Source organism: Elephas maximus, chromosome 4, assembly GCF_024166365.1.
Source record: "Elephas maximus indicus isolate mEleMax1 chromosome 4, mEleMax1 primary haplotype, whole genome shotgun sequence".
Classification (NCBI taxonomy): Eukaryota; Metazoa; Chordata; class Mammalia; order Proboscidea; family Elephantidae; genus Elephas; species Elephas maximus.
In genome coordinates this window covers 180,397,984-180,424,940 of record NC_064822.1, presented here as the reverse complement: position 1 = coordinate 180,424,940, position 26,957 = coordinate 180,397,984, and the positions used below count along the sequence as shown (strand labels likewise).

At 50.3% G+C, this 26,957-nt stretch overlaps 1 protein-coding gene across 2 annotated transcripts; it reads left to right on the top strand.

Moving 5' to 3' along the window:
- The first annotated feature begins 7,118 nt into the window (after positions 1-7,118).
- IFT27 (intraflagellar transport 27) lies at positions 7,119-26,708 on the top strand. Of its 2 annotated transcripts, XM_049884339.1 has the most exons (8): positions 7,119-7,556; positions 15,338-15,417; positions 15,816-15,875; positions 17,163-17,222; positions 19,745-19,862; positions 20,767-20,876; positions 24,754-24,879; positions 26,460-26,547. In XM_049884339.1, exons 1-7 carry the CDS (start codon positions 7,523-7,525, stop codon positions 24,877-24,879), a joined length of 588 nt encoding a protein of 195 aa, XP_049740296.1. In that variant the 5' UTR covers positions 7,119-7,522; the 3' UTR covers positions 26,460-26,547. The 2 variants fall into 2 exon arrangements, with proteins under 2 accessions (XP_049740296.1, XP_049740297.1); XM_049884340.1 differs by lacking the exon at positions 24,754-24,879 and having other exon boundaries at positions 26,460-26,708.
- Positions 26,709-26,957: the final 249 nt, after the last annotated feature.

Sequence of the window (26,957 nt, the reverse complement as noted above, 5' to 3'; positions counted from 1 at the left end):
CTGTTGATTGAAAGAATGAATGAATGACCAGAAGGGTAAATCCTACAAGATTCATTCATCCATTCAAAAATATTTACTGAGTGTCTCACCAGGCTAGCCACTACCTAGATGATGGGAGAACAAAAGAAACCAAGTCTCTGTTCCTGTGAAGCTTACCTTCTATTGGAGAGAGACAGACACTATACAAATAAACAACTAGATGCAGAATGTAATGGCCCTTAGGAATGAGTGCTAGGAAGAAAGCAAAGTAAAGCAAGGAGACTGAGAGTGACAGAGCGAAGCGATTCTCTGAATGGAGGGCCTCTCAGACAAGATGACATTTGAGCCGAAATCTGAAGGTCAGGAAGTTGCCATGCAGCCATGTTCACTCCGTTTGGGAACAGTAAGTACAAAGGCCCTGAAGTAGGAGTGGTCTTGGGGCGTTCAAGAAACAGTAAAACAGCCAGTTAAAGTAGATGAAGGAGGGTCTTTGACATTACCTCAGAGCAGTGATTCTCACACATGAGCATGAATCCGAATCACCGGGAGGGTTTATGGAAGGTTGGAGACCTACTCCCAGTGTCTCTGATTCAGTCAGTCTCGGGTAGGGTCTGAGAGTATGTATTTCTAACAAGTTCATGGGTGATGCTGATGCTGCTGGTCCAGAGACCACAGTGTAGGGTACTTGTTCTCACCGCATCAAATTCTTTCCTACTTGATAATACCTGCCATCATGGATAATCAGTGCTGTTTACCACCTACCTCCTCCACTGGACTCGAAGCTCCATGAGAACAGCAGCTGTAGCCAGTGGACTGCCAAAAGAGTAACCAAATCAGGCTTAGAAGACATACAACCAGAATGTTCTTTAGAAGTGAGGATGGCATGACTGCGACTCACTTACTTTGGACACATCATCAGGAATGACCAGTCTCTAGAAAAGGACATCATGTTCGGTAAAGTAGAGGGCCGGTGAAAATGAGGCAAACCCTCAATGAGATGGGTTGACCCAGTAGCCACAACAATGGACTCAAACATGTCAATGATCACAAAGATGGCACGGGACAAGGCAACATTTGTTCTGCTGTACATAAGGTCACCCAGAGTTGGAGCCAACTCGATGACAGCTAGCAACAAAACAATGTAGGCACTCAATAAAATATTTGTTGAATGAATAAATGAATTCCTCAAAGAAGGATTCTGTTCTGGGCCTTGTCTCCCTTTCTTTTGCCTCTATTTCACTCCAAGCAGATGCTTGGTTCAAAACTTACTTTTCTAGACCCCTCTCTTACCTTTCTCATTCACACCTAAGCAAAGAGTGGCACCTGCCACATGCCTAATACACAATGCACCCCTACAACTCCGTGCCTTTGCCTGTGCTGGTCCCCCTACCCAGAATGCTCTTTTCCCTGTGTCCTCCTCACAAATTCCTACCCATTCTTGCTGTGGTCATCTAGTGCTGCTATAACAGAAATACCACAAGTGGATTGCTTTAACAAACAGACGTTTATTCTCCCATAGTCTGGTAGGCTAGAAGTCCAAATTCAGGGCACCAGCTCCAAGGGAAGGCTTTCTCTCTCTGTTGGCTCTGGAGGAAGGTCCTTGTCATCAATCTTCCCTTGGTCTGGGAGCATCTCAGCTCAGGAACCTCAGGTCCAAAGGACACGCTCTGCTCTGGGCTCTGCTTTCTTGGTGATATGAGGTCCCTTCTCTCTGCTTTCTTCCCTTTCCTTTTTCTCTCTTGAGAGATAAAAGGTGGTGCAGGCCACACCCCAGGGAAACTCCCTTTACATTAGATCAGGGATGGGACCTGGGTAAGGGTGTTATGATCCCACCCTAATCTGCTTTAACATGAAATTACAATCACAAAATGGAGGAAAACCACACAATAATGGGACTCATGGCCCAGCCAAATTGATACACAGATTTTTGGGGGACATAATTCAATCTGTAACACCATTTTTTAAGGCTTTCCCCCAGCATATCTGTCTCAACTCCTCCTCTACCCATCCAGAATTAGGAGACGGCGCCTCAGGGGCTGTGAGTCCTGTTTCTATTCATGTCCCATGGTATGTTCACACATTTGTCTCTCATTTCAAGCTGAAGTTCACAAGTGGGCAGCCCCCAGATGGCACCCACTAACAGACGTGTTCTAGTGTGGCTGGTGCTTTCAATTTCAATCCATTGCCAAATGTGAAGGTCAGGGAATTTCACATAAAAATACAGATTCCTTGGGGTCTTAAAAGCTAGGAAGCAGCTGTCTAAGATGGATTAATTGGTCTCAACCCACCTGGAGCAAAGGAGAATGAAGAACATCAAAGACATATGGAAAATATGAGCCCAAGAGACAGAAAGGGCCACATAAACCAGAGACTCCACCAACCTGAGACCAGAAGAAATAGATGGTGCCCAGCAACCACCAATGACTGCCCTGACAGGGAACACAACAGAGAATCCCTTATGTAGCAGGAGAAAAGTGGGATGCAGACCTCAAATTCTAGTAAAAAGACCAGACTCAATGGTCTGACTGAGACTGGAGGGACCCCAGAGGTCATGGCCCCTGGACTTTCTGTTAGCTCAAAAATAAAACCATTCCTGAAGCCAACTCTTCAGACAAAGATTAGACTAGACTATAAGACATAAAATGATACTGGTGAGGAGTGTGCTTCTTGGCTCAAGTAGACACATGAGACAACGTGGACAGCTCCTGTCTGGAGGCAGGATGAGAAGACAGAGGGGGGACAGGAGCTGGCTGAAGGCATACGGGAAATATAGGGTGGAGAGAAGGAGTGTGCTGTCACATTGTAGGGAGAGCAACTAGGGTCACATAACAATGTGTGTATAAGTTTTTGTATGAGAAACTGGCTTGAATTGTAAACTTTCACTTAGAGCACAATTAAAAAAAAAAAATACAGATTCCTGGCTTCTCTAGAAAAGTCAGTGACCTGCCACACTGGGTCTGCATCCCCAGGCAGCCACGTCCTCAGGCCTGGGACTCTGTTATCCTCTCTTCTGTGGCCCCTGCAGCCAACACCATGCCTGACCCATAGCAGGCACTCAGTAAAAGCTTGTGAATGAAGCCAGGAAGTCCCTGGGTGGTACAAACATTGAATGTGCTCGGATACTAGCCAAAAGATTGGTAGGTTGAGTCTACACAAGGGCACCTCGAAAGAAAGTCCTGGCAATCTGCTTCTGAAAAATCAACCCTTGAAAATCCTGTGGAGCAGAGCTCTACTCTGACATACGTGGGGTCGCCATGAGTCAGAGTCGATCTGATGGCCACCGGTTAAAAAAGAGAGAGAGAGACTACATCTGGTGGTAGAAGAAACATCAGTCCCAAGAGTCAGGAGACCTGGTGGCTGGTTCTGATGCTACCTGACTTGCATGACCTTGGACTCTCTCTGGACCTCAGTTTCCCTGTCTATTAAATTGAAGTCATGATAGTTTCAACTTCTCACAGACTCACATCAAACAAGACAGAGGAGGTGAAGGGCTTCACACGGGCCGGGCATATAATGTTCAATCAATTGAGCTATTACTGCACGGAACTCAGTCGATGTTTACTCTCTTGGTTGGGGAGAAATATGAGAGGAGTTAGAGGCAGGAGCAATCCCTGTCGGGGCTACTGTTGCTTGCAGTTGAGTCAGCTCTGACTCACGGCCACCTTAAGTATAACAGAATGAAATACTGAGTCCACCGTTGCACAGCCTAGGGGGATCACCTTCCAGTACTATATCAGGCAATAGTCTGTTGGGGTTCATAAGGTTTTCATTGACTGATTTTCTGAAATAAATCACCAGGCCTTTCTTCCTAGTCTGTCTTAGTCTGGAAGCTCCACTGAATCCTATCCACCATGGGTGACCCTGCTGGTGTTTGAAATACGAGTGGCATAGTTTCCAGTATCATAGCAACATATAAGCCACCACGGTACAACCAACCGACAGGCAGGTGATTGTGTTAGGGCTGGGGAGTCGAGGGGGTTAATAGCTGCCTTCATTCATGTCCCAGCTCTGCCATTCACTAGCTGTGTGACCTTGGGTATTCAATTTAACTTCATTTGGGCCTCGGCTTCGCCACCTGTCAAATGGGCATTACACAAGCTTCACAGGGATTATTGTGAATATCAAATATGAACACAAATATTAATTAAACCTTTAAAGCACTTAAGACAGTATACAGTATGTGTTCAACATAGGCCAGCTCTTACTGTTACCAAAAAAAAAAACAAAAACAAAGCCATTGCCATCCAGTCCATTCCTACTCATAGCAACCCTGTAGGACAGAATAGAACTGTCTCGCAGGGTTTCCGAGGCTGTAATCTTTATGGAAGCAGACTGTCACATCTTTCTCCCACAGAGTGGCTGCTAAGTTCCAATCACTGACCTTTCGGGTAACAGCCGAGTGCTTTAACCTCTGCACCACTAGGGCTCCTCTTACAGTTACAGTTGCTTAAAAAGTCTGGGGATTTTCAAGGGCCCTCATGGCTCCAAAATTCTCTGGCCACCTTAAGCCCAGTGATTCTTAGTCACGCGGCTGTCATTTAGTCATCAAGAACGTATGAAGGAGCACGGGGCAAAATTCACCATCTCCAATGGCTGTTACAACGGTACTGACGAAAATTGCTCAGCTTAGCAGCAAGGCAAGGGAGAGAGTGGATGCGGTGCCCTGATTCCCTCCCAAGAGACTAAGAGGGAGGTGCAGTCATTACCCCACTTGCAGATGAGGAAACTGAGGCTCGAGGAGGCCACCGGCAGATGCATCTCAGTGTCTCAGCTACACGGAGCTGCCTTAGGAGGGTGACTCACTCAGAGGGGTCTCTGAAGGGATTAATGGGGTCACAGTGAACAGAATGGCTGGGGTTGGGTGGGTGGGAGGGAGGGAGGCAGGGAGACGAGGCAGAGGTTTTCTGGCTCACTCAGGCCTGAGGTGTCTGAGACACACTTGAATGATATCTCCTAAGAAGTCAGCTAGGTGGGGGAATGAAGAAGCAGGTCTTAACCGTAATACTAGGAATGAATCCCGAGGAAAGAAAATTCTAGACTTGAATTGAGTCTGCAACCTTCACACCCATTAGCAGAGTGTGTGTGTGCGCGCGTGCACGCGCGTGCATACGCACATGCGTGCATGCACTCCCCTGCACAAGGCTGGTAGCCACCCTAGGACACAGAACATTGACAGAATGTTCCGGGTACTGAGGAGAACGTGAGGGGAGGTCCCCAGCACAGGCATCTTCGTCGAAGGGCTGTTCTTCCTCCTCAGCACCAGCCAGCAAAGATCTCAGGGGCCCCAACAGAGTGAGAAACCATCAGAACCACTTGTCCTGGAATAGATTTTGACTCTTGGCAACCCCACGTGTGTCAGAGTAGAACTGTGCTCTGCATGGCTTTCAATGGTTGACCTTTCAGAAGTAGAGCACCAGGCCTTTCTTCCAAGGTTTCTCTGTGTAGACTCGAACCTCTAACCTTTAGGTTACCAGCCACGCACACTAGCTGTTTGCACCACCCAGGGACTCCAGAGTGAGAAAAGGGGTTGTGTTTGGCCAACCTAGACCGTGATGATAAACCAAAAGTCTGCCCAGATGAATTTCTTCTCATTCATCCACTCACCAATCAACTAATGAACCCCTACTCTATTCCAACCATTTAGATTCTCTCACTTGTTTAATCCTCACAACGGCCCATGAGGTGGGTTCTTTGAGGCCCATCTTTAAAGATGAAGAAACGGGCTCAGGGACAAGGTTGTTACCAGACAAAGGTTCTTCCCTCTCACTGGTCAAGAATGAGCAGGTAAAAAAAAAAAAAAGGCATGCACAATTTTCTACGAGCAAAGCTTTGTCGAAGAGGTTTGCAAGCAGAGATGAGGAGGGCCTAAGCAAACGCATACCCCCTGTCTCACAGAACAAAAGATAGGCCTGGGTTTTTAAAAGTTCTTGGGCAGGAAAAGATTCATGTTTATTCACAGGCACAGGTGGGGATATGTTAACTAAGGTGCGTGGCAGTCTCTCCCACCCCAGGTTGGATTCCCTGGCTGTTGCCAGCAGCCCCTCAAGCCCTGGTGGAAGGTCACAGGGCCGTCACAGGTGGATGTTCTGTGCATATCCCCGGGCTGGTTTTCTCCAGCTGCTTCTGAAAGACAACTTGAAAGAAGTTTGCAGGCTATTTTCTGATACCTTGCCCTGTTGTTCTGGGGAATGGCTTTGTTTCTGTGCCCTGGACCATTTCATGTTACTTTGTTTGCAGATTTGGGGGCACCTCTGGTCTCTGTCTTAAGGTGACTGCCCTAGGTCAGGATGAGGCCCCCCCGCCCCCAAAGTTAACGAGTATTTTCTAGAACTCTCTCTGGGACAGCCGATGTCCTCAGCCACGTGCTTTCATAGGCTAGGAAGTCTACAAACCACTCTCCATCTCACCACTGAGGAAAGGGGCTCAGAGGCAGTATGACTTCAAATCCGAGTCCAATCGCTCACCCACCCTCATCAGAGTTTCTTTAGTTCTCCCCTTTGTTCACAGACACCACTCTAAATAAAGGCTCTCATATTTTAGATTTAAGAGCTCACATCATCCTTAAGTTTTAAAATCAAATTTCGCTGAGATGCGGCACAATGACTGAATTTCTGGAGGCACCTCACAGCCGCGATGCCCCGCACTCGGGGAAGCAACACAACCCCCCGTGAAGTCAAGAGGCTCAAGGACCCGGCTTTAGCAATTGCGGTCCCGTCTACTGCACAAGCGCGGTTTCTGAGTCCCGCGGGCCTGGCAGGCACGCTCGTAGGCGAAACCATTTCCAGTAGGGCGGGGGGGGGTGTGGTGCGGCAAATCCTCCCGAAAGATGGTGCAGGCCAGCCTCTAGCCAATCAGAAAACTTCTTTTATCGCCGCTTCTGACGACGAGATGTTAAAGCTTCTTTTCCCGGGACTTTCCGCCGGGGGGGGCGGGAGAGAACAATGATTGATGTCTCTCCTTCAACCATTTGCCAAGCGGGATGAGCTTGAAGAGCAGATACCACTACGAATTGCCTCACAAGAAAAGGCTGCACGCCCCGCCCTCCTCCTCCCACTGGCTCTCCTAGAGGACATCGGGGGTGGGAGCTTTTGGTAGCAGCCAATCAAGGGCCAGGGGGCGGGGCAGGTGGGCGACGCTAGTCGGGCTAGCGCGTCCGGCTCAGTGCTTGGGGCGGGAGCGGCGGCTTGGTGGCTTTTGCCCCTCTGCCCTGCCAGGGCTTGGGCTGAGGGGCTGGGCTGGGGGCCGGAGCCGCGTCGCCTCCCTTGCACCTTTCACCCTGCCTTCCGAGGCATTGAACTGGGTCCCATCGGGATCTCTAGCCCCCTTCTCCATATCACCCACCGGACCGTAGCGCCCGATAGCCGCCCCCAGCCCAGCCAGGAGGTCCAGGCCCCATCTGTCCCCATCCGCACCGCAGTCACAGGTCCTCTGAGTCAGCTCTATCCCCTGCCTTTTGTCTGGTCGCCCCGAAGCCCTCGAAGCCACCTCACCAACCCTTGTAGCAGCCGCTCTTCCCTTGTCTGGTCGTTGGTGGTTGGTTACCATGGTGAAGCTAGCAGCCAAATGCATCCTGGCAGGTGAGTCGGAAAACTTGCGGTGATCTCCGGAGTCTACATGCTGCGTCGTGTAGCGAGAGCTTTTGTTCACGTAATTGTCTACCCATTTCTTTTTCTCGCTCCCAAACGTGACTTAATGTAATTACTGATAGAGTCAATTCCATTAGGGATGGAAGAATTAGCTTCCAGTGCACACGTGTCGCTCCAGTAGATCCACCTGGTCCCCGTCATACGCGGAGACCGCCTTCACCAGTTCGAGCTGTCCTCAGGAGAAGCAGACTTGTTAAGAAATCAGGCTAAGTGAATAAAGCATGCTTCAACTAAATCCAGTTACGGGTGGAGTGGATTCCTTCTCAGGGCGACCCCATGTGTGCAGAGTAGAACTGCATTCCAGGGTTTTCAAGGCTGTGACTTTTGGGAACAGATTGCCAGGCCTTTCTTCTGAGGTGCCTCTGGGTTGGTTTGAACCTCCAACCCTTCGGTTAGGAGTTGAGCCCTTAACCAACCGTTTGCACCACCCAGGGACTTATTGTACCCACAGTTAGGCACCAATGACTTTGATAGTCTTATGATATTTTTCCTAACCCCGCCCCCTCTGATAGACAGGATTGTGGTTGTTACTAGCTGCTGTCCAGTCGATTTTGTCTCACGGTGACCCCATCTGTTCAGAGTAGAACTGTTACGTAGGGTTTTCAAGGCTGTGACCTTTTGGCTAGTAGTTGAGCACTTAACCTTTTGTGCTACCCAAGGACTCCTAATAGCAGGGTTAGGAGACAGAAATGTAGAGCCGACCAGGGTGTTTGGTAAAGGCTCGTCTATGTTACCTTTACGACTTAAAGACACAGTGCTGCCCCACTCTCAGAGGACAGAAATGAGTCCCCCAAGGGCAGAGTTCTCTGTTTTGTTGATTGATACATTCCAAGCACCCAGAACAATGCCTGGAACATAGTAGGTGCTCAATAAATATTTGTAGGATGAATGGCTATGCCATTCACATTTGTAATGCCCCTCCCCCGCTTTGTCATTCTGCACAGCTGTCTGGATTATAGATTTATAACCACAGAACATGGACATATACATGCCATATACACGCCAGACACATGTATGTCATTTAACCCTTTCACCATAGCACGCTGGGATAGGTGCACTGAGATGTGAAGTCTCCTGCTCAGGGTCACCCACTAGTGAAGGTCAGAGTCAGGATTTCAACCCTCAGATCTGCCTAACTCCGAAACTCTTCACCCGAGTTAATATTGAAACCTGTGACCTAGGTAGGGTTTCTTGACCAGCTCAGTAAAAGCAGCAGCCAGAGGCCATGTAGAGAAAAAGAGACTGCTTTTTGGCATTGTCCTCTCTTCCAGATTGAAAATAGATGCTAATACTGTTAATGACTTTTCTAATGTGAAAATAAAAGGGCCACACAGAAGGATGACTGACAGCAGTAGCTCAGATCATATTGGAACAGAAGAAATTCAAGGGCCCCAGGAGACCGCTAGTTCGCAGAGTGCGGGGGCGGGGAGGCAGTATTGTGTAGCGGAAATTCTTCAAGCTGTCCCTCTTCTTGGCTGTGTCATCTTGGACAAAGCACTTCTCGGAGCCTCAGTTTCCTCACAGATAACGTGGGAAAGCTTTTCATTTGTGAAGTTAGATTTTTTTTTAAAACGGGCTTCTCCTTCGCTCTCTTTAATTCAGCTCTCCACTATAGGGCTAACTTACTGAACAGTTAAACTCTGGACACAGATCACCTCACTGAATCTTCACGACAGCCCTATGGGTTTACAGATGAGGTGTCTAAGGCCCAGAGAGGTTAGGACACTTGCAGCCAGTCACACAGCCAGAAACAGAAACAGCAGAGCTGGGATGCAGAGCCGGGTGACTGGATTTCCAGGGCTTTGTTCTTAGCCCCGTGGTGTACTGGCCTGGAACCTGCCCTTCTTTACATCCACTCCCTCGGGTATGTGTTTCATCTGATTTCAGCCACGGCCTGAGTAGGTGATTCCTGAACTCCAGCTTGCTTCTCAGTCTGTAGCCTCTTTCCAAGGCCTCAAGGACATCTCCTCTTGGAAGTTTCCAGGGATCAAAAGACCTCAGCCTAGCGGATCATCAGCCCCAACCATCTTCCGTCTCCCATGTCCCAATGCTTGTTCTCCACACTGTCCCCACCACACACACCCTCCACTCATTGTGTTTTTCCTTCCACCCCTCACAGGCCTGCTGCTTAAATTGAGTTTAAGCTGTCTGTCGTTCCTCTCACATAACTAGCACGTGAGGAACCTGATATTCAAGTGTTTGTTCGTTTAACACACATTTATTGAGCACTTGCTTTGTGTGAGTCACACTGGGAATACCAGGGTGAACGGGCCCAGGCTAAAGCAAGGAAGCGGTGAGATGTATGTTGTAAGTTGTAATGTGGCAAACACGAATTGAGTGCTCTTTGTGTGCCAGATACCAGACAAGTACCTCAAGGCACAGCTGCTAATTGTTTGGCTAAAGAAAGAAAACAATTGACCTTTGTCTGTGTCTTATTTACTTAATAAACACCTAAATGCCAAAACCAAACCCACTGCCATCAGTCGATTCTGACTCATAGCGACCCCATAGGGTTTCCAAGGCCATAAATCTCACAGAAGCAGACTGCCATATATTTTTCCCGCACAGCCACAGGTTCAAACCGCCATCCTTTTGGTTAGCAGTCGATGCTTTCACCACTGTGCCACCAGGGCTCCTTAAACACCTAAATAGTGCTTACTATACGGAAACCCTGGTGGCGTAGTGGGTAAGTGCTGTGGCTGCTGTCCAAAAGGCTGGCAGTTTGAATCCACCAGGCACTCCTTAAAAACTATGGGACAGTTCTTCTGTGTCCTATAGGGTCTCTAGGAATTGAAATCAACTCAACAGCAATGGGTTTGGTTTTTTTTTTTTTTTATGCCAGGCGCAGTGGTTAAGCGCTTGGCTACTAACTGAATGGTCAACGGTGGGAACCCACCAGCCACTCTGCAGGAAAAAGATGTGGCAGTCTGCTTCTGTAAAGATTTATAGCCTTGGAAACCCTGTGGGGCAGCAGTGAGTCGACATTGAATCCATGGCAATGGGATACAAATTAACTCCTTAAATCTTCATAATAATTCTACGAAATCTGTGCTGTTATTATCCCCATTTTACAGATGTGGCAACTGAGGCACAGAGAGATTAAGTAACTTAGCTAAGTCACACAGCTAGTAAGTGGTGGAGCTGGAGTCTGGCTCCAGAGCCTGCGCCCTTAAGTATTATGATATATGGTTTCTCAGCATACGTGGGGATAACAGTGGTTTCTCCTTGTAAGACAGCTCTGACATCAAATGTCATGCTACGTGCAGTGAGCCGCATCAGCCATACAGGTAAAGGCAAAGATGAAGAGAGGCTGTGCAGGACAGACACTGTTTGGGCTTTGCCTGGCAGAGAATGCGCAGGATTTGGACTTGGAAGGAGGTGGTCTCAAGGAATCTTCAAAGACCGAGAGAATAGGAGTGGAGCACCCAGATTTTGAGTAAGGGGTAGTTGGAGAGAGAGTTGGAAGGTGGGCTGGGGTTGACTGTGGAAAGGGGCAGGCAATGGAAGGGATTGTTGATGGGTTTGTGGGAGAGCCTGGCAGGGGGAAAGCACTGTTTTATGAAGGCCCACCTGGTATCGAGCAGAGAGAGCTAAGTCTTCTCAGTCAAGAAAGCAGAAAATGCTTTAGTCATTTCAACAGAGAAAGTCTAGTGTGTGGAATTGGTCTAACAGGTGTTGGAAAACTAAAAAAGCAAGAAGGAAACATTGAGAGGACACAGAAGTGGTAGATGGAGGTTGGCAATGTCAAAAACTTAGAGGAGAGCCCACAGAGCCAGGACCCATACCTCTGAGGATTGGTGCTGCCAGCTGCTGCTGGAACCTCAGGAGCTGCGAACTGGCACGTGATGCCACCACATGCCCCAGATCACTGGCAGGAAGCTCAGCCCTGTGTTCCAAATCCACACCTTCTTCAAGGGTCAGCATTTTAAGACCACTTCTGGGACCAAGTACTGCATAAGTCAGGGTCCGGGTGAAAAACAGAAGCTACACTAGGTATCTCAACAGTGAGAATTGAATACAAGGTATTAATTAAGCAAGTATTAGAGGACTGAAGAGACAAAAGGGGACATTAAGACAGCAAGCACAGTTAGTAACTGCAGGAAAGAGTATCACCCCACAGAGGGAACAGGTGGGGTTATCAGAACCTAGAAGCTGAGAAACAGATTTCTGAGAAGGGGACACTGCCTACCTGGTGAGTAGGCATGATAAGGCTGGTCTTGTTGGGTGCCATTGAGTTGATTCCAACTCATGGCAACCACATATGACAGAGTAGAACCGCCCCATAAGGTTTTCTTGGCTATAATCTTTTACGCGAGCAGATCGCTAGGTCTTTCTCCCTCAGAGCTGCTGGGTGGGTTTTAACCTCCAGCCTTTCAGTTAGCAGCCAAGCAATTAACCATCTGCACCACCAGGGCTCCTTAAGGCTAGCCTGGGAATGCAAAAGGAAAAAAAAAACAACTAGAGACAAAAACCAATTGCTGCTGTGAGGTGAAGGCCTTAGCTAGGATAACAGGAAGAGAAGCATCAAACAAACAGGAAGAAGCAAGTCCCCCGCCCCTTCCAGCCTTCTGGTCGTCCTCTAGAACCTCCATGGGCAGAGCCTACCAGGAAGCCCCTGGCAAGGGAGAAACTGAGTTTCTAAACCCTGGCCCTGGCATCGTGAAGCAGTGCAGAGAGGGAGTGGGTTTGGGGCTAAGAAAGAGCCCTGGGTCTGAGGCAGTGTCAGCAGAGAGAACGAAGGAGCTGTACGCTTGAGATACAGCAGAGGTATAAAGAATGGGAAGGAGACCCGAGGATCCGGGCAGGAAGGAGAAGGAGCAGTCAGAGGGTCGGAGGTGACTGCAGCGTGTCCCTGAAGTCCGGGATCAGGGAGAATGATGGCAGCGTTAGGAACTAGAAAGGTGAGATAGGTCGCCAGCACCTCTTAGGACTGGGCACGGCAGGAGCCCTCTGTAGACCGAGTTTGGGTGAAGGCCTTCGTTCCAGTGGAAATGTCCATCAGATGTTGAAATACGGAAAAAGCTTGGGAAAGGAGCCTGGCTCAAGAAGCAACAGCCCAGGTAATGAGGGAAATTGGGACAGAGTGGAGTGGGAACAGGGAGCCCTGGTGGTGCAACAGTTAAGCGCTCAGCAGCTAACTGAACAGTCAACAGTTCAAACCCACCAGCAGCTCTGCAGGAGAAAAGACCTGGCAATCTACTCCCATAATGATACAGCCTAGGAAGTCCTATGGGGCAGTTCTGCTCTGTCACATGGGGTCGCGATGAGTCAGATTCAATATAACGGCACCTAACAGCAACAAGGAGTGGGGACAAGGGACCAAGCCAGACCCTCAGCAATGCCCATTTGGGAGGCAGAGAAGGACGAGGTGTACCTACCATCCATGGCGGCAAGAGGAGCAGGCAGAGTGACTGGAGAGCCAGGCCAGCTCAAGGCTGTGTGGCCACGGGGACAGAGGGCTGAGGCAGGTGGGCCGTTCCAGGGTGGCTCACAGCCTTCAGAGAGTCAGGGAGGATGAAAATGGAGGAGACTGTTGGACTTGGCCATTATGAGGCCACTCTTGACCCTCCTGCATCATATTTGTGCGGGCGTCATCCCCTCTGCTGTCAGCCCAGGGTTCAGCCCCTGTCCCTGGGGATGCGTCTACCATGCTGGTCCTCCCGCCAGTTCATTTTTTCCCTCAACACTCCCTCCGATGCTTGGGTTCTCAGCTTGTGCTATTTGAATTTGCACTTGTCATCTTGTTGCTCCGCAAACGTGTTTATCGGTTATTTCGCCTCCCTGTGCTCGGCTCACTCCTTGTAGCCAGCACAGGAGGTTTGCCATAAGTGTCGGTGGCACTGACTGACAGTCGGAGAAAAGATTTATGAAATTAGCCAGAACAAATTTGTGGGGGATTTCACAAGTGGGAAGAGCCAATTGCCAACCAGATTCAGCAGCAAAATTGAAGTCAGGAGGGTGGATGTAGTCATGGCACCAAAAGGGAAAGCGTGTGCTCCTTTTGCCCTGCAAGAGCTGTGCACCCGGCCCAAGTCAGGCTGTGGTGGCCCCAGATATCAAGGAGGCTGCAGTAATGGAAGTGAACCAGAGTGGTCACTGCGCTCTGGGAGGGGATGGGAGAGAGCATGATGCTGGAACCCTCGGCAGCTCACCCAGCTTCTCTGAACCTCGGTCTCTTCATCTGTCACACAAGGTTAATGATACTGACCTTAGGCAAGTGGTGTGGGAAGGGATGAATGAGATGGTGGGAAGCTTCCCTTCTATGGAAAAGCAAGACCTAACTGGCTCACTCAGACCTGGAGGAGTTAACATCCCATGAAATACCGCGAGCAGCCAAATCATTGTTCTCAAGAGAAAATGATGGGTGGGAAAAGTCAAAACTGACAAGTGATCAGAGTGGCAGACTATCGAGAAGGCAAGGGAAGCGAAGTGTTGACACCGACTGTAAAATAGGGAGCGGAGGTGAAGAACTTGTATCAGTGATGCCAGGAGAAGGGACGCAGCTTACGGAGGGGGTTGTGCTGAGGACCCGGAGGGTGGGAGAGAAAACAGGCGTGCTGTCAGGGGGCCGACTGATGAGTGCAAATCAGCGTAAGACTCTCAAAGTGGAAAAGAGATTGCATCCAAAGAAGGCCGAGCCTGCGGCAGCAAGGCAGGAAGGGCACAGGGATTTAAAGATGGCCACAGGGAACCTCCAGCGCTGTCTATGATGGGAGGCCCCGGAGGAACCCCAGATAAACTCCCTCCCGACAGGCTTCTGAAAGGTCCAGATCTCAGACTGGAAACTGTGACCTAAACCTTTAGTTTTGAGGTACTAATTTATGGGGCTGTGTAAATGAGTGGAGTCCTGGTGGCACGGTGGTTAGGAGCTCCACTGCTAACCAAAAGATCAGCAGTTCAGATCCACCAGCCACTCTTTGGAGACCCTGTAGGGCAGTTCTCCTCAGCTGCTCTGAGTCAGAATTGAAAGCAACAAGTTTTTTTACGGGAACAAAGGGAAGCTGAGAAGATAAACCCAGGAGGTGTAAGATGAGCTCGGAGGAAATAATCGCTATTAAAAGTCGCGTTGGTGGAGAGGCCCCCAGGAGGACTAGGAAGGCGCTTCTCCATGTCATAGATGGGCTCACCAAGGTACGGGTGGAGAACACTGCTGGGAACTGGATTTCAGGGTGGTGAATGTAGCCTCTGACTTACTGCTTCCCAGAAGTGCAGAACTGGAAACCTTCCCAAGCCCTTTAGCATTACCCCCCTCCGCGCCCAAAAATATATATATTCAGGTGGAAGCTCCAAACTCATATTGCCTCAATTGATCAAGTGAGTCTCCAACTGCCTATGCCTGGTCATACCTCTTCACCTTCAAGACTTCAAAGTAAATTCAAGTTAAAAGTGGCAGGCCACAGGGCGTGCTTTAGCCTACGAGTGTCAGTTCTGTTCCCAGCTCTCTAAAGCCCTCCTTAAGCTCTGGTTACCTTCTAGATCGATTCTTTTGGATGAAAGGATTAGCCTTGAAGAAATGCAGCTCCAGCCATCGTGGTCGGCCTCATAGATGCGTTGCCCTGCCAGTGACCTCAGAGCATGTTCCTGTGAGAGCCAGGCCCGTTTCCTCTGTAAACTTGTTGAAGTGACTGGTTTCTAGATCAGTGTGCTATAGTGGGAGGGTCTCCAGTCTGATCAGGACTGATGTCGTGTTCTCTTCTTCTTTGACCTCGCAGGAGACCCAACGGTGGGCAAGACCGCCCTGGCACAGATCTTCCGCAGTGACGGAGCCCATTTCCAGAAGAGCTACACCCTGGTGAGATCTGGGGCTGGTAGGCCTAGTCTCGGCTTACAGAGAAGGGCCCAGGATTCCTTGAAGAATCCTAAGAGACCTGATGGGAGGCCAGGAGGCTGCTGGAATGGCCAAGAGGAGGTCATTCTCCTGTGAGCCATGTGGGGACTATCTGCAGGGCGCATCCACTGGTACCCGACACGTGGTCACCATATGTGGCCACTCTCCTGTGGGTAGGGGCAGGACAAGCTTAGATGGTGCTCTCTGACTTCTGCAGTCAGAGCTACTTTTCATCAGAAGTGGGTGTAGAAGACAAACGCTTAGGCTGTGGTTACTCCCCTGAGGGCTGGAGTGTCCACTGTACCCTCCTATAACGCCCCCTCGGAGCCCTCTGATGGCCAATCTCTGGTTTTCCTCGGCAGACAACAGGTGTGGATTTGGTGGTAAAGACGGTGCCAGTTCCTGACACAGGCGACAGCGTGGTAAGTGGTGCCCGTCACCTGCGGGAACACAGTGCTACTCCAGCTGGGCCCCAGGGTCCCCATGGTCCCATCATCCTCCTATGGTAGGTGGCACAAGGACTCACTGAGATGAATCTGAGCGTTTGGAAACAGAGTCACTGAGCGCAGGGAGCATTCTAGGGAGGAGCCAGGTGTTGGGGAGAAATAACGAAGACCAGACCAGGATGGGGCCTTGCCCTCAAGGAACTTATCATCTGGTATCAAGGTTTTTAAGTGGGTAGGAATACAGGAACTCTTGAAATTGATTTGCAGGATGCATGTTTGTGTGTACTTTCCTGGAGAAGAGTTTACAGCTTTCACCAGATTCTTAAAGAGGTCCGTGATGAAGAAAATTTAAGCCCCCTGATGTGTTGAGAAGGGTTAAGACAAGGGCACAGATGACCAGTGTGCCAAGCAGACCATGGAGCTGATGCTCAGACAGTGTGTCCCAGGGTCTGAGTGTCAGAAACCAGCAGAGGGAATCCCAGTCAGGGAGGGCACTCGGGGTGAGATTAGGGAAGACGAGGAGGGGCCTCCACGTGGGCTGGCAAGGCATGGACGGGCAGGGAGGAGCTTCTGCGCCCTCTGTCAGGCCACCCCTCCGCCATCCTGGAACGATGACAGACTGCCCTACTTTAACCACCTTCCCTGGGCCTGTGCGCTGACCTCCTTAAAAAGAATGGTTTTACGATTTGAAAATCAATTTGGTTAGCAAGGTGCCAAATGACCTTTTGGAAACCAGAGCACTTGTCAGCCTGTTGAGCCTTCTGTTCTGCCAGGTGGGAAGGCAGCCTGCTCCTGGTATTCTGATCTCGGGGTTAGGAGAGATGAGACACCTCGGACGGTGCTGGGTTATGGGGGAGACCATCGCTGCACCGCAGAGACTCGAGAACTCATTCCTTCCCCATCATCTTTCCCATGCCTTGGGGAAAGAGAGTGTCGGGAAACTGTGCACACCTGCATGCCTGTGTACACACGTGTGTCTGCTATGAGAGTGTTATGACAACGCAGCCAGTGGTTTCCCTATGTGTAGATTTTCTTGGGACATGTCTTCCTTTTCTCTTTTTAAACTCTTGATCAATATTTATAGCATTGGCAACCTTACTTTGTCTTATTGTGGTAAGTATATATATAAGAAAACATTTGCCATTTTGGCCTTTTTACACGTGTAATTCAGTTACATTAATTATGTTTGTCGTGTTGTGCAGCCATCACCGCTGTCCATCTCCAAGTTTTTCCTTCCCCTGGGACATGCCTTTCTGATTCCAGGAACTCTTCATTTTTGACTCTGCTGGCAAGGAGCTGTTTTCTGAAATGCTGGATAAACTGGCAAGTAGCGTACAGTCTTTTTCCTAACCTCCTCTCCCCACCTCCCGCCATGTGCCCCATACACTCAGAGAAATGTCCCTACACTGTGGCAGTCGAGAGAAGCTACCATGGCAGGATTCCTGGAGGGGCATTGCTCCCAGCCTTGGGACTGGTGGCCGCTTGGCAAGTAGGGGTGGCTATGCACATGAGCCCTCCCCGCCACCAGGTCTGGAATGGCCAGGTTCCAAATATGCCGGAACCTGCGGAGCTCAGGCCTTGCACCCCCTCCCGGTCTGGAGCTGCTCTTCTGAGTACCCCCTCCGATGGTGCTCCTTCGGCACCATCCTAGGACAGTACCCAGTGTCCTCTCCCCTCCGGGAGCAGCTAAACCAAAACACCCAACCAGTGCTGTCAGGTCGATCCTGACTCATGGCACCCCCATGTGTATCACTGTAGGACTGTGCTCCAAAGGGTTTGCGATTGGTCATTTTTCATAGTAGACCAGGTCTTTCTTCCAAGGCACCCCTGGGGAGACTCAAGCCTCCAACCTTGTGGTTAGCTGCTGAGCACCTAACTGTTTGGGCCACCCAGGGACTCCTAGGAGTGCTCCAGAGGTGCCGTAATGAGGCTCACTTCTTGGCCCACCCCTTTGGTTGGGGTTACCAGAGCTTCCATGGGGACGTCCCACTCGGGCTTGCTCAGGAAATGCTCCCTGTGCTGCCCAGGGCGCATCGTGCCCTTGTCCTCGCACCTCCTGCCCAGCCACCTCAGGACCCAGTGTACTGTCCCTTCCAAGGGAACAGTCTGGCTAATCTGGGCAGTGAGCTCATTAGAAGGTTGAGTTCTCCAGAGCCTGCCCCTCCTCTCCAAGAAGAACTCCATTTGCATCGAAATTGTTTTCTGCTCTTTCTGGTTGTCTCATTCAGAGAAATAGCTCTAACCATGGTCATTGCACACAGGGCTTGCCCTCCTGCGTAGATTCATGATGATAACAAAGTGCCTACTGTGTGCACAGCCTGGCACTAGGTGCTGCCATGCCCAGTGGGAGAGGGTGGATGGGCAGTAAGGGCCCCCACTGCCCGTCAGCTCACACCTGCCTCCAGCTGGCCTGTCTCTGGACTTTCCTGCTCCGGTCCTGGCTTGGTCCCAGGCAAATCCTGGGTCTTCTCCACAGGGTGGGAGAAGGGGGCTCATTGGCTTTATGCCCCACAAAGACACCTCCTGTGTGCAGTAAACGAGTTCAGCGTGGCTGTGGCGGGGAAGTGTGAGGTGTGGGGTTGAATCCCGGCTTCTCTTCCTGAACTCCTCTGGAAGCCAGTGTAACTTGAGTGGGTGGGGACCAAGCCCTCCAGAGCCAGTCCTGGGTTGGCCTTCCAGGGACAACTGGAAGGAAAAGGAGTCTTCCCCACGCCCTGGGAAGTTACTAAAAAACTAAAAGAAACCCACTGTCTTCGAGGTGATTCTGACGCATGGCCACAGCAGGTATTATACGGGTTTTCTTGGCTGTAAACTTTACGGAAGCAGTTCACCAGGCCTTTCTTCCATGGCGCAGCTGGGTGGGTTGAACCACCAACCTTTCAGTTAGGAGCTGATCATAAGGCTGTCTGGGAAGTTACCAACACCCCAGAAGTAAGCCACACGTTAATTGTGTGGGATGGGGCTGCCCAGAGACCAGGGCCTGGCTAGGAGGAGTCCCAGATACCAGGTGAACAACCACAGCCTGCGCAGTACCCCCCCCGCCCCGCCGCCCCACCACCTCCCCCGGGTAGCTGCAGAACAGCCCCTGAGAGCGTAGCCAGAGGTAATTGGTCTCGTTTGGGTTAGGGCAGCACAGACCCGACAGGAAGGCCATGCAGTGCTGTTTGCGTTAGGAAAATCCAACCCTGTGGGGCAGTTCTACTCTGTCCTGTAGTGTTGCTATGAGTCAGAATCGACTCGACAGCAGCGGTTGGTTTTGTTATTAAGAAGACGCAAGCAAAGGAGCTCCCAAAGACAGAGGAATGGAAGAAAGAATCATCTTTCAGGCCTGCAAACCAGAAAAGCATAGCACCCGGCACTGTAGTAGGCTCTTAACAAAAATGAAGGGAAGAGTGAATTTGTGAAACCAAACGGCAGAGGAAAGCAATCTGGGCAGAGAAGAGCCTAGGTCCTACCCCTGTCTCTGTTTTGTTTGTTTAGATACCTTCTCTGCACTCAGCTTCTTCAGCTACAAAGTAGAGATCTTTAACTGCAAAGTTGTGAGGTTTCACAGCTTCCTGAATGGAAGCCCCCAGCAGAGAGCCTGGTGCATGGTGCAGACCGGAGCTCGCACCCTCATGTAGCTGCACCCAGCCTCCCACTACTGAGCCCGGCCTCCCATTCACTCCTTGGGCTGAATTGCTTCACATCTGTGGGTGTGGTTCAGTTCGCTGACTCATGGCCCCTTTACAGTTTTTTTTTTTTTACCACCCACGTACCCCTTCCTGTGGAAGGCCAAATTGTCTTTCTTCTTGGAAGTCACTGTCACTGTTACTGACACACGCTCATCCTGTCCTTCTGTGCAGTGGGAGAGTCCCAACGTCTTGTGTCTCGTCTATGATGTGACCAATGAGCAGTCCTTCAACAACTGCAGCAAATGGCTGGAGAAGGCTCGGTCACAGGCCCCAGGCAGCTACCTCCCAGGTAGGCATTGTGGATGTCTGGGCTTCCCAGTAGCACCTCTGCCCTTCCAGAGCAAGAGGTCATTGCAGAGGCCACTGTGGGTGCAAAACGGGGCATCCGAGGCTTTGAGTGTGATGGCCTGGGTTATACGCTGCCTTAGCATCTTAGGAGCCACGCAAACCTCAGCGAATTGCCACAAGTCTCCAAGTCTAAAATGGGAATAATGCCACCCACCTTGGCAGGGTTGAGGGGAGTCTCAAGATAATGAGGGGGAAGGTGCTATCATCTGAGTTACTTCCAGAAAAGTGGCCCAGGGAAGAGTTCCCCATTTTCTCATGTGTGTGGGATACAAGGAAACCTTCAAGTCCTGTTGTCACTTCTGAATGCGTTAAATCAGTTTATTTTTTCATCCCCGTGTGCGATCAACAAATTTTCCTCGTTACCACCAGAGAACTCGATCTCCAGAGACAGACAGAAAATTAGCTGCAGCTGAGGCAGCTGGGAGCAGAGCAAAATTGTCTCCTGAGTCCCTGACTTTCAGTCCAGGCCTCAGATTAGTACTAATGGCCATTTTTGAAGTTTGCTCCATGTGCTAGGAATTACCGCAAATGCTCACGGAAAGGGGGCCCTCGCTGTCACTAGCTTGCAGCCTGAAGGAGACAAGGCAGACAGGCACACGTGAAGTCTGGAAAAAAGGCTGAGCAAAAAAGTTGTGTGTTAAGAGCACAGCCCCTCTGTCCTCTCTGTGGCCCTTGGGGGCCAGCATGGGGTCCACCTCGCGTCAGATAGCCTATGTCACGTGATGCTTCACTCCCCTAATGCTTCGCGCCCCCAAAACTCGTGTGCCTGCTCTTCTGTCACTCCAGCTGCACCCCCCAGACTGCCACAGTTAAATGTGATGCTTTCAGTGGTTTCTTTTGAGTAGGTGTTTTAGTGGGGAATAAAACCGACCTGGCCGGCAGACGAGTGGTGGAGTCGTCACAGGCCCAGGCGTGGGCACTGGGCCAAGGCCTGGAATGTTTTGAAACATCCGTGGTAAGTACCTCCACTTGCTCCGGTGCCAAGTCTGGAGTGGGCCTCTGCTGGCAGTGGCTTTTCACGCGACCTCACATGCATCCGCCATGTTTCCTTTGGAACCAGTGTTTACGTTCTTAGCCCAAGGTATTTTCCCAACATAGCAAGAGCCACTCAACACATGCAGCTCATTCAGCCAGCCCTGGGGAAGGTTTGTCTCCATTAGTAAGAAATGCGAGTGTATCGTGTTCAATTATAGTAGCCCTTGGCATTGGCGTGAGATATTATAGGCTACGGTGGGTTTGAACCTTATCTCATTGGACCCCCACATCAGTCCTGGAACCAGATGTTGGCCCCATCATCCTCACTTCAGTGTTGAGGTGGTCAAGTGACTTGCCCGCAGTCACGTGGCCAGTGAAGGGGGCAGCCAGGACGAGGATCCATGTTTTCTAATTCCCACCGGGGCTCCTGTCCCCAGCTTGCTGCTACCCCAGGTGACTCCAGGCCACTGAATGCCCTCCAGTAGAGTCAGTGGGACACTTCATGAAGTGCAGAAATCAGAGGAATTTGTCACCAAAACAAAAAACCAAACATGTTGTCAATCGATTCTGACCCATGATGACCCATGTGTGTCAGAGTAGGACTGTGCTCCGTAGGGTTTGCAGTGGCTGATTATTTGGAAGTTGATCAAGAGAACTTTCTTCCAAGGCACCTCTGGGTGGACTCAGCGCCACCCTTTCAGTTAGCAGCCAAGAGCTTAACTGTTCGTGCCACCCAGGGACATGTAAGTCACGATTTTTGTCTGCCCAGTGCTAACGATCCTATGTTTGGAGTTGTCAAGTCCCAGCCTCCCTGAAGCCAGGGTGCAGCCATGCAACCCAGGCTCTACCCAGCAGATGTGCTCATGGGAGACTGCACCATGGAAGCCAGCCAAGCGAAGGTTGGCCCCTGCAGAAGCAGCGGGGCGCCCCTCCCCGGGGTGCTGGGATGACCTGCCAGGCCTGTTCCACTGGAATGGCTGTGGTTGTAACACGGCCCTTGCTCCTGGCTTTGTGGCCTCCAGACCTGGTTCTCGGGCCTCCAAAAGAGTTAGTGGGCTAACTAATACCCTGGAGGGCCTTTTTGACTTCAACTCTCCTTCAGCTACAGCGGCTTCTGCAGTGGCCACAGCTACGAACCTGGACCGATGATGCTGTCCAATTGCTTATATGCATGTGATAGAGTCCCTGGGTGGCGCAGATGGTTAGGCACTCAACAACTAGGCAGAAGGTTGATAGTTTGAACCAGGGCTTCAGACTGATTCATTCCGATTCAGACCCCTGCTGAGAACATGCATTTCCACCCCCAGATGTACTGAATCAGAATGTTTTAACAAGAATCTCAGGTGATTCTCATGTATACATATCATAAGATTCTTATGTATATGTAAGGTAGCAAGATCACCTGAGATTCTTGTTAAAATGTAGATTCCGATTCAGTAGATCTGGAGTAGAAATGCAGACCCTCAGCAGGGGTTCAAACTGGAATGAACCAGTTCAAAGCCCTGGTTTGAACCAGTCCAGGGGTACCTCAGAAGACAGGCGGGGTAATATGCTTCTGAAAGGTCACAGTCTTGAAAACCCAGGGGGTCACCATGAGTTGGAATTGACTCGATGGCAACTAGCAACAACAACTATACCAACGTGGATGTGAACTTTTTAAATCCCCTCAAAGCTGCGTGCTTCCTTTAGAAGAACGTGTAGTGGTTAAAAGCAAGTGCTGGACCTCCAATGGTGAGTAGCAGGACCAGCTCTGGGACCTCACCGTGTTGCTTAACCTGTTGGTGCCTCAGGCTCCTCATCTGTAAAATGGGGAGAATAAAATACAGCCCTCATTGAGTAATAAATGTGAGAATTAAATAAGATGGCCAATAGAAAAACATCTAGCTGGTGCATATAAAAAGCCTGGGGCACAGCAAACGTTTGCTTTCTTTTAAGTATAAATGCTCCCCCAAGTGATTTTGGGTGTACTCTTATTACTTATTTTTAATACTCATAGATTGTACAAAGATAAATGTCACCCTTGCCTCTGGCCCAATTATCACAAACGCTAAATTGATGAACTTCAAATTAGTGAGCTTTTACTGTAGAGAGGATTCTTCATCTTTTATACAGTACGCCTTTGAGCAAAGCAGTAAGCCCTCCTACCACCACCAACAGGATTTCAGTATTCCCTCTACCGCCATTCATATTGGAGAAATTGTCCCCTCACCCCAACATCCCACAGTTCCCAGCCCTCTTGATGGAACTCGAGAATTAAAACCCAGCCCAACCCATCAGTCAGCACAGGCCTCCGGGCCGCGTGTTTAAACCCTGCTCAGGTGTTGCTATGCTGTTGAAACGAGCAGGTATAAATTATGCTCGAGGAGGCTGAGGCTGCAGTTAAGTACTTGGTATTAACTGTGCAAGTTAACTAGTCCCCCCTGAGCTGGTGCTAACAGAAGCACCACTGGCAGCTCGGTTAAGAAAGCTGTAATTAAAAAGGAAATATAACCAAATGCTGCTTGAGGCGCAGCCAAGTCTCCATGCCAGGCCCATCTCCTCCCTTCTGACTCAGTGCAGAAAGGCAGTCTTCATGCTCACCTAGAGAAGGTATCCGTGTGGCTCTCTAACTTCCGAACCCTTTGCTGTTTGGACATTTCGGGCAAAAAAAAAAAAAAAAGTATTTCTTGAAACAGTTAAAGTTAATAAAGTAAAACAGTGTTCCTCACTGTAAGAAGTTGGGTAATACAAATACAAACCAGTTTAGGGAAAATCCACATGGCTCACTCTCCTCAAGGGGAGGTGAGGGGGAAGGGAGCTAACATGTGCTGAGTGCCAGCTGTGCACCAGGTGTTTTGCAGGCATTGTCTGTTTCGTCTTACAGCCCTACCAAGCAGCTGCTCCTGTCCCAGAGGTTATGTTGCCTTCCCTGGTTGTACAACCGATGAGGGTTAGAACCGGGGCTGGAGCTCAGGCCTGCCCAGCTTCAGATCCTGGGCCTTCTGGAAGGGGTGCTCTGGGTGGCATCGCTGGGGTGGGGGCACAGCACTGGCCTCCCACAGAGCTACTTTGAGACACTCAGGGACAGAATTCTAGTTTGGTCCAAGTGCTCATCTGTGCCTGCTCTCAGTTTACCTCACTCTGAGCAAACCCCCTCTAGAGGTTTCCAAAGTATGCAGGTGAGATTACGTTTAGTTCTTGAAGAAAAGGGTTCCTGTGATTGGCAAGCCCTCTGAATGCATCTAGAAAATGGCTCGGTTGACATGTGCTATTTCAGGAGCACTCCTAGGGGTATACTGAGGCTCACCTGCGTTGAATCCCTTACTTTTTATGTTGTATTCTACCAAGATCTCGCTTTCAAGAGCTTTAGAATTCAATTAGAAATCTTCGTGTGCGTGCTGTTTAAGCCTCATTCTCTTTTCATTCAGCGTTTAACTGTACTTCCGACTGATGTAGCCTTTTACCATTGGACATTGGTGTTGCTGAGGGCATTATGCCCTTGCAAACCCAAGTGCCTGGCAGATAGGACAGTGACTCGCCTTATGTCTGGCTGGAGGGTAACAGTCTCAAGCCCTCTGCAGTCGTGAGCTTGTACAGATACTGCTCTCAGCTATAAGCTGACCCTCACTCCTGAGCACAGGGTCAGCATTACCACACCTGTTTCTGCTCTTGGCCAGCTGGTTTCCTTTGCCTTGGGGTTTCTCTTGTTGGAAAGTTCAGGTAATTTTCTCCCCAGGAACAGGTTTCCTTTCACATTATCTACCCTCCTGGCTGGCAGAGTGAGAAGGTTGGCTTTTCTTGAATGGGGGATCTGGATTCTAGGCTGGGCGCGCTGCCACTTTGCCCTCTGGTCCCCAGGTTGTTTTTGTTGTTGTTAGTTGCCATCAGGTCGATTCCACCTCCCAGCGACCCCGTGTGTGCAGAGTAATACTGCTCCCCAGGGCTTTCAAGGCTGTGAACTTTCTGAAGCCAATCGCCAAGACCGCCTGTCCATACACCGCTAGGTGGGTCCGAACCTCCAACCTTTCAGCTAGTAGTCGGGTGCTTAACCATTTGTGCCACTCAGGGGCTTGGGCCCCAGGTTACTCATCTGCGAAATGAAGGCGCTGAACTTGATGGCTTCGTGGCCTTCCTCAGTTGGGAAAGCGCTCTGTGTTCATGGGGACATTTCTCTGTCTCCTGTCGGGGCTGCCCTTTCACAGCTGCCACAGATGATTTCAAAACAGTTTCTTTTCCATTCAGAGCTTGAGCTCTGTCTTGAAAGTAGCACATCCTTCTGCCAACTTATTTCTTAAAACACAATTTAAATACACACACGCACACGCATACACAGAGAACGGGAGAACAATAGCTGTTAGATTGAGAGCCGCAGGATTTTCTTTACCCTAAGCCTGTCCCTGCTCACCCTGTCCTTACTCAGCCACCCCCTTAGATGAAACCCAGGGCAAGTTCCCTAACTTTCCTGATTGCTCTCAGATAACGAGAAGTCCTTTGGGCACCTTTAGTCATAAAATTCATTATTTCAGTTATTAAAATGCCTGGTCCTGGGTAATTGTCAAAATTCCAAGTTTGATTTAAAGTCAGAGGTGCTTCTCTCTCTAACCTGCAGCTGTGGAAAAGCCAGGCCAGGCTGGCTTCCGCGTTTCTCCACCACCCTCTTTCCCCCAGCTTGTGGTCTAGGGGCAGGGGAGGGATGCGGAGCAAGGGGTGCAGTATTTTTGTGGGGATCAGCTTTGGCCTCTCTGGACTCATGGCATATCCTCAGAGGTGCAGTGTCCCTGTTGCACGTGATCCCTCCTTGGGCCTCAGCTCACCCCTCCTGCAGCCTGGGTTCCAGTCCTACCTGTGGGGATCCATCACCCTCTTGGAGGCTGGCCGCCAAGCCCCTTTAAGGGAGGTCCAGGCTGGCGCTCCCACTTGGCCGGTGACTGGGCTGGGCAAGGGCTGCAGCCTTTGAGTGGGATAGACAGAGGGGCAGTGCAGGCCGCTGGTAGCAGCCCTCTTCTGGCTGGCTTCCACATTCTTTCCAGCCTGGGCCCCTCAGGCCTCAGGCTTTCTCTTGAACCCTTCTACTGAGCTCAAGATGAGGGAGAGGTGCCTCTCCCTGGGAAAGACGCCCTCACACTAAACAGCACTAACCACTTTCTCAAAGACATTCTCTCTGGTCTCTTCACCCCCCACCCTTTATGCCCTTGATGGGGGTCGGGGGGGTGGGGTGGTGAGCTAACTCTTGTCTGGCGCTCCTTCTTCAATGCAGGGGACCCTTGCCATCTGTTACGTTGTTTTGGCCTTCGGGGCCTCAATTAAAACTAAGCGAGGAAGAGTCTCATTTTAACATCGCGCCACCCATCTAGTGAGAGTGATTAAAGTACAGGCCCTGTAGAAACAGACCAAGTTAACTTAATCTCTCCCTACCTCAGTTTCCTTCTTGTGAAATTAGCTTAATGACAGTCGTGAGCCCCAGATGTCATGAAGGTGAAATGAGGCAAATTGCATGTAGCACCTGCGAAGCGTTGGGCGAGAGCTGGCCTTCTTTGATGATGATAAAAATAACACAACCCACTTCTTAAACTTCTCTCCACAGAAGGAGATGGAAAACTATGAGGCCCCTTTCAACTGTCTGGCCAAGCAGTTCCTCCACCTGTACCGGGAGAAGGTGGAAGTTTTCCACGCCTTGGTGTGAAGGGGCTGAGCGCCTTGTTCCTTGTGACGGTGCAGCAGGGACCACTGTGAAGCTGGCAGGGGCTCTGTCTCCTTGGAAGCTGAGAGGAGATGGAATTGCTTCTGTACTTCCAATACATCATGACAGCTTTAAATAAAATTGGATGAAATGTAGCAGCAGCAGCTGCTTCCATTCTTGGCTGGGGCAGCCCTGGTTCCAGTTTGCACTTTGGCAGCTACAGCACAACTGGGTCCAGAACAGCCCGTGAGCCAGGCTTAGAACATTCTGTGTGGACAGGCCCTCGGGGGGAGCATCCCTGGGCTGGTGCTACAGTCCGTCTCCTTGTTAGAGTGGGTGGTCCTACCCGCTCTCCACCGCAGGGTGGGCCGGGCTCCCTGAAGGGCTGGGACTGCCCAGGGC